This window comes from Miscanthus floridulus, chromosome 8 (genome assembly GCF_019320115.1).
Source record: "Miscanthus floridulus cultivar M001 chromosome 8, ASM1932011v1, whole genome shotgun sequence".
Taxonomy (NCBI): domain Eukaryota; kingdom Viridiplantae; phylum Streptophyta; class Magnoliopsida; order Poales; family Poaceae; genus Miscanthus; species Miscanthus floridulus.
Window position 1 is genome coordinate 193,067,146 of NC_089587.1, and position 7,299 is coordinate 193,074,444.

Sequence of the window (7,299 nt, forward strand, 5' to 3'; positions counted from 1 at the left end):
TCGGACGAGAATTATATAGACTTAACAAGAATAAGAAAAATAGGGATTTAAATAATGACACATTTAGCATACCAATAGAGAAAAATGAAACTGCTTTGAAACAAATAGGCAATGAGGATAGTAGAGCTCAAAAAGAATTAGAGAATAGTAAAATTAAGATAAAAGATACAGAAGATGATGCTATAAATTAAGAAGAACAATGGGAAATCAATAATAAACTTTTACTAGAAAGCTATGAAGAAGAAGATGAAGATATAAATTTGATATGTAGTAGTAACTCAGAAACTCATATGTATTCTTTAGAAAACCAACAGTTACACAAAGTAGATAATGCTATAGAAGCCATGGATATAGATCCAAGACCATCAAAGAGAAGACGAGAATATGGCGCAAGTTCAAACATAAATATTGAAGGAGAAAAAGATTGACCATCTAGAAAGTCAGGGACTTGGCCACTAGAAAAAAGGAACCTGCATATAGAAGCATATGGGTTCAAGGAGAAGAGGATTTGAAAAGACAGTACAATTTCAGAACTATAGAAGTGATGGTGGTATATTAAATTTAGCAGCACATGATCCTATAGATTGGCCAAATATAATAAGCATATGGAAAGGATTAATAGTCCAAAAATATATACAAAACCAACATAATATTGGAAATAGAGTAGAACATATGATTACATACTTAGAAATATTTTTAGGAGAATCAGTCAAGATTTATGGGAACAATGGGTAGAAAATTATCCTAATCTTTATGAAGAATTAAAAAGAGCTGGTAGTAACCCATATAATTTTGCAAACATCATATCAAGCATTGTTATAGATGAAGATCCTGAACTAGGGTAAACTACATTACAAAATCAAAGACTAAAAGAAATAGAGAAATTGACACTAACAAACTAGAAAGGAATAAAAGAATTCTCTCAACACTATTTGTATAATGCTACAACTGCTAAACAAGTCTATAATAAAGGTATAGTTGAAATATATTTTAATAAACTATCAGACCCTTTAGGTTCTATGATATTCCAAGAATATAAAAAAGAAACTAATGGTAAAGAATATAATATCTCTTAGGCTATAACATTTGTTTTGAAGTAGCTAAGAAAGACATGCACAAACATACAGGCTCAAAGATCAATGACACAATCAAATTATAATTTTTGTAATAAAATAGTTCAAATACCATTGACATATGGAGAAGAGAGATCTAGAAATAAGAAATATTCTAAAAATTATAAAAAAAGGCAACATAAAAATAAAGAAATGTTATTTTCTGAGAAAATCAGATAATAGAGCTCCTTTCCTACACAAGAGAGATGTAAGAAGATATAATCCTAAGAAAAATTATGTTAGTACATGCAGATGTTTTATTTGCATCTCACCAGATCACTTAAACAAAACTTATCCTAATAAAGACAAGAAAAGGTATTCTAATAAGCAAGCAGAACAAGAAAAAAGTACTAATAATAGATAGTGTGAATGAAAATATCTTAGTCTGTGATGATGATATAATAGATGATGAATTAATATATTCAATAATAGAGATAGATGAAATAGAATATGATGAAGAAAATGAATCAAGTGAAGAAGAATTAAATTTAATTGATGAGTTAGCTAGACTAAAAATAGAAATGATGGATCAAATAATTGTGAACATAAGTGGGATCATAAAAAAGGTGATCCTAATATAAAATATGTGTTCTGTATATATTACCAAGATCCATGTAAAAGAGTAAACATGTACTTTATGTTTAAGACAAGCTTGTATGTTATGTTTGAAACAGCGAAATGACAGGAAAAATGAGTCAGAAGTTAAGATAGAACTAGAAGAAGTCATTTTAGAAAAAGATAAAAAAGTGAACAAATATCTAAACAATACTCCGCAAGAGTTTCTCATTCCTAGAATAAGTTTTATGATTGAACAAATATTGTCATATTTTACTGAAGATATTAAAGATTTGATCTGGAGAAAATATGCTGAAAGACAATACAAGACCTTTCATGATATACAAAATTAGTTCATGAAGTTATACCAAGGAAAAGAAAAACATCTAGAAATAATTGTTAATGCCAATATTTTTCCCTTACTTTATCTCGATGACAAATTAATTGTCAAGCTTCATAAAAAATTTATAATACTTAAAGCTGACATAAATTTAAAATATTTCAAAAACATACAAAGAAATATTGGGGAATACATGTCTTTGCAAACTATTATTGATCATGGGTTAATCCATCATATCTATGGTACACATGAAGAAATTTTTCAATCTGACCTTGGAAAGGATATCAAAGAAGCATGTAAAAAATTAGCTGTTGGGAAAGTTATTCCCACCAGGCTAAGTACTTGGGGGCCTTCGCCGATGATGGAGGGGGCGAAGGACAATTCAAGCAATACAGTGTGACACAATTCAGGTTTCATTCACTTGTTGGTCTCCCTCTTTACATGGGGTTTGCTCTCCCCTTTTATAGGTCACTGTACAAAGTGGAGTTCTTTTACATTTATGCCCTACATCCGACAAGGCATATCCTAGGGATATTCCCGTACAACTAGAGACCTCCGGGGGTATCTTCGGCCTTCTCCTTCCTAACCACCTTACTTCAAGGGCCTTGCTTGGAGCCCGCTGGAGGCCCAACAAGCACGCAAAATGAGCTCCCTCTGAGAGCCCAATCTTTGGGTAGCGAAGGCTTGGCCTTCGCTGGACTTCCTCAGCTTCCGCATTGAATCATCACTTCCCTCGGGCGACCTTCGGGACATCTCTTAGGTGCCGCCTTATTGAGCTCTGAGCCTTCGCTGACGTTGCCTTCGCTGCCCCTGGGCCTTCGCATGGTCTGGTTGTTGAAGGCGAAGGTCACATGAGATCCCCGTCTTGTGGTAAACTCCAAGCCTTCGCTAGAGGCACCTACACAGGCCCTAAGCCTTCGCCTAGCCTGGGGGCGTAGTCGAAGGCACCTGCATAATGCTTGTCTAAGAAAAACACAACAGCCCACATTCCAGATTAACTGTTAGTTGTTTGGCAAAGAGAGAAAGGGGGTTTGCCTTCATGACCAAGATATCTGTGTCCCAATAGTTCCCCCCTGAGGGTCTGGTCTAGCGCAGGTGGGCTATGAACCTCACTTCTTCGCTGATGTCGGGTCACGAAGGCTCCCCCATCCCCCCCCCCCCCCCCCCCGAGGCATGTTGTACCAGACCCTAATTGTATGACGTGTCCTTTTTTGATTGGTTGCGGGGGCTATGGAATTGAGGCATTTTTGAACAGACGTGACCGCTAGCAGCAGAAGTTGAAGCGCCCGCTTGTGGGCCATAAAAGGGGGGGTTGTTGAAGGCTCCCCCTCTTCAATCCACCAGCTGTTGCTTCCCTGACTTTTGCATTCTTCCTACCTTCGCTTAGTTTTAGCTTCTAGAGTATTCGAAGGTGGCTCCCCCCGCTAGCCAGCACTCTTGCTGGGATCGCTTTAGTGACCCTTACTCTCGCTTGCTTGGCATGAGGGCCAGTGAGTGGGCAAACTATTTTGAGGAGTGTATGATGGTAAGTGCGAAGGCCCAGGAAGATCTTGCTAATGTTGAAGCATCTGTTGGAGATCTGGTTCCCAAGGGTGGAGAGAAAAAGGCCACAATGAAGAACACATGGGATTTCGGGCCTTCGTTGATGACGGAGGAAATGATCGGCAAGCTGGCAGCGCAGGGCTATTTCCCTGAGGGCAAGGGGAGGCCTTTAGGTGGTGAGACGGTTCCTCATCCAGAGGTTAACGAGGCTATCGTCTTCAAGGATTTCTTTGTTTGTGGTCTTCGCTTCCCATCGGTCACCTTCCTTTGGCTTGTGCTGGGGTCCTTTAAGGTATAGCTCCACCATCTCACTCCCAACGGAATTATTACTCTCAGTAAGTTTTGCTAGGCATGCGAGTCATATGGTTCAGAACCAGACTTGGACACGTTTTGCACGTTTTATGAGCTTTAGCGGCAGCCGAAGAAGGTTACGTAGGAAGCACTGCCTTCGAGGCTCAGTTTGCTAGATGTACATTTATGGCAAAGAGGTCCCAGAAGGAGGGGGATAAATTGGAGATATCCTTCGCCCAACATAACAAATGGGAAAAGGATTGGTCACGCTACTAGTTTTATGTAAAGACCTTTGGCGTGAACACTAGGGACAAGCACGGGAACAAAGTTGTTCGTTACCCGTTTGCCTCTACCATGGAGGATATGAGCCCTTTGACTCGTTTGACTGCGAATATTGATGCAGCGCGGAAGGCCTGTGACATGGCCTTTGGTAGTGCCTGCTGCTACTTCGGAGGCTAGGACCTCGTGGAGGAAATGGTGGCCTCTAGATTCTGGCCATTGGGGAAGGATAACCGGCACAAGATGACCTTGGGGAGGGTAAAGTTACCGGTCTTTGGAGGTGAAGAAGGTGTCTGGCTTTTGCATTTTGGCCTTAAACGTGAGGAAGGTAAAACTGATGTGGAAATTGTCGCCCAAGTTGAGGCAGCCGCTACTAAGATACTTGGCGACATATCAGAGCGTGAGTATCTCGCTCGTCAAGCTATCGGAGGCACCATGCCTCGTTTGAATCGCGTCTTTGAGGAGATGGGCATGGTTTATGGGGACCGTAAGGTCCCAGTGAAGGTGTTAAAGACGGTTGAGGATAAGGCCTCAAAGGCTGCCACGGTGAAGAACACGACTGCCCACGCGGAGTCGAGGAAAAGGAAGGTTTTTGGTTAGCTGAAGGTTCTTGCTAAAAGGCGGAAGGTAGCTAGAGTCCCTAAGGCTGCTGATTCTGGCAAGGAAGAGGCAGAAGATGCAGAGGAGGCTAGCGCCGGGGCGGATGAGGACGCACAAGCAAGGTTTTTTTTATCGGCTGAAATTCATGGAAATTTCCGAAATTTTCATTCTATCCACAGGGTCCGATAAAATTTGATATCGGCCAAAGTTTTCCCTTCTTTCCTGCTCCCACACAGACAACCTAAATTTAGCCGTGCGACGGTCCCACACTATAATGTTTTATTCTTGTTTTTATCTGTGAACAAGTGATGTTTAATAGCTTAGGAATAGTTTCAAATCAAATTCTACGAAATTTTTTCAAAACAATTTGATTTTTTTTTGAATTTGGTCCGATATTTCCGATATATCTTGCTTATCCTATTTATCCATGACCTCCGATAAATTTTTATTTCCGATAATGAAAACCTTGCGCACAAGTTGGAGCGGAGATTGCGCAGACGGAGACCTCCGCCACGGCGGAGACGTAGACATGACGTCCGCTAACCTTCAGGGGTTGGGTGCCGATGCTGCTATTGGTGCCCCTGATGTTGAGCCTCTGCCGTCCATCTTTGGTCCTGGCGCAGATGCATCTAGTTCTAAAGATGAAGATGCAGGTGTGGGTGATTTTACTATGTCCAGTAGCACTGATGCTGCATCTATGGGGCGCACACAGTCTGTGAAGGCTTCTCGCCTAGAGGAGTCTGAAGTGGAGTCGGATGACCGGGTGCATCCTATAGGGTCTCCACGCCCTATGGATACTGATGTTGCAGATGCTACTAAAGGCATCTTGAGTTTTGGTAAGAGTCCGTTGGCTATTTTTTGTGTTTTGTTTCTTTCTTTGTCCTTTTGGCTTAGTTGTCTTCGCTTAGCGGGAGCGCTGGTGGTGGACCTCACTGGCAAGGGTGCTAGTGAAGATAGGCCAGTGATGCCTGGCCGCGGCCTTGCCTAGAGGGGCTGAACTCCCCGGACATGGTGGGCCTTCGGAGCCTGCCCAGGCTGGCGTCGAAGGTTAGCTTACATTGCTTATAACTCATTCTTTTCGCCATACAATGAGTACTAATGTGCATTTTGTTTTTAGCAGCCGGCTCCTCTGACACTCTAAGTGGGTGGGCGGAGGCACTTGGCCAACTTCAGGTGACCAAAAAGGATTTTGATGAAATGAAGGCTAAGGCAGAGTCCTTGGACAAAGCTTTGGCTGGGTCAAAGGCTGCAGAAGACTTGGCTTTGGAGAGACCATGGAAGGCCACCAAGATTACTAACAATCTCCGCAAGGTGAGAAGACCCCAAGTGATGCCCTGCTCGCGGAGGTTAAGTTGCTGAAGGAGCAACTTGATGAGGCGAAGACATTGGTCTTGGCCGCTGCTGAAGCGTACACCACCGCCCTCGCTGGGTTTGGTGGGGTTACATCTTCTCTTCTAGCTGAGGCTTTAGCCTCTGGCCTGTTTACTTGGATGTCCACCAACTTTGCCAAGCTTCCAAACTTCGCTGGCAAGGTTGCGGATTTTGCTGCACTTTCTAGCGCAACTAATCTTGCCACAGCTTTGGCGGAAGGTGGCTATGAGCATGTTGAGGTGCTTAAGCGAAAGAAGGACTACAAAGACCCGACGGGGCTTGGCGAGATCCCAAAGCCTATTTCTAGCGCTGTCCGTCGCTTCATGAGCTATTTCTGGTGCAAGTTCGAACGGTAGGATGCTCGTTCCTTAGTGAAGGCGCGTCGGGCTGAGGTTTGTCTTCGTGCACTAGTGTTGTCTTACCTAGAATTTGCTTCCTTCTTGTTTTAATTTATTATTCCTTGTGCAGGATTTAACGGCTGCGGAGGCTGCCCGTGCAGTGCGAGATACGGAAGCTCTCAAGGCTAGGAAGGAAGCTGCTGGGGAGTCCTCGCGTGCTGCGGAGGCTCGAAGACGGGAGGAGCCTGCATCCAAGTGTACCCCTCCAGAGGTTAACCCTTAGGCCTAGCTAGTTTTTAGGAGTAGTCGAGAATTGTGGCTTTTGAGCCTTGTCCTACTTGTACAAAAAGTTGACTTTAGTAATGTCTTTGCATTTAAGTCTTAATGTAAACTTGTCCTGCGCAGGTTGCCTCCAGGGGGCCTGTGTAGGATGTGACTCCTTTATCAATGGTGAAAGACAGTGTTTATGTTGATGGAGAATTGTGGGATTATTGGCATGCGACTTTCCCTCGACCTTCGGTTTCCGAGATGTGGGACTTTGTGTTGCACGACATAGATGATGAATGTAGCGAGTTTGTTAGATCGCTTGCTTGGCAGGGGCCTTGGCCCCCAGCGTAGGACTTTAGCCCTTTTTTGTGTTTTACTCCAAGGCCTTTGTGCCGTGTAACTCTTTTGAATTTTTATTTTCTACGTGCACTTTGTTTTGCGCTTGTTGTAACTTGTTTTTGCTCCAACTATTTGTTTGATTCTGAATAAACGAAGGTTTGTTTGATTTCGATGGTTCTTATTACACTAGTATTTGGATAGAAGAGAGCTCCTAGCTAATAACACTAAGTCCCTACTGCTAGCCTCCGCTCTTTATTTGCAGCGT

At 42.8% G+C, this 7,299-nt stretch overlaps 1 protein-coding gene across 1 annotated transcript; it reads left to right on the top strand.

Moving 5' to 3' along the window:
• The first annotated feature begins 5,248 nt into the window (after positions 1-5,248).
• Positions 5,249-6,857, top strand: LOC136470415 (uncharacterized). Its single transcript, XM_066468271.1, has 5 exons — positions 5,249-5,555; positions 5,837-6,030; positions 6,081-6,401; positions 6,559-6,699; positions 6,834-6,857. Exons 1-5 carry the CDS (start codon positions 5,249-5,251, stop codon positions 6,855-6,857), a joined length of 987 nt encoding a protein of 328 aa, XP_066324368.1.
• Positions 6,858-7,299: the final 442 nt, after the last annotated feature.

Bases quoted from the DNA above. Each gene is read 5' to 3' on its own strand.
- LOC136470415 (XM_066468271.1), top strand. From the start codon at position 5,249: ATGACGTCCGCTAACCTTCAGGGGTTGGGTGCCGATGCTGCTATTGGT. The intron at 5,556-5,836 runs GTAAGAGTCCGT...TTTTGTTTTTAG, and splicing joins TAAAGGCATCTTGAGTTTTG to CAGCCGGCTCCTCTGACACT. The intron at 6,700-6,833 runs GTTAACCCTTAG...TGTCCTGCGCAG, and splicing joins CCAAGTGTACCCCTCCAGAG to GTTGCCTCCAGGGGGCCTGT.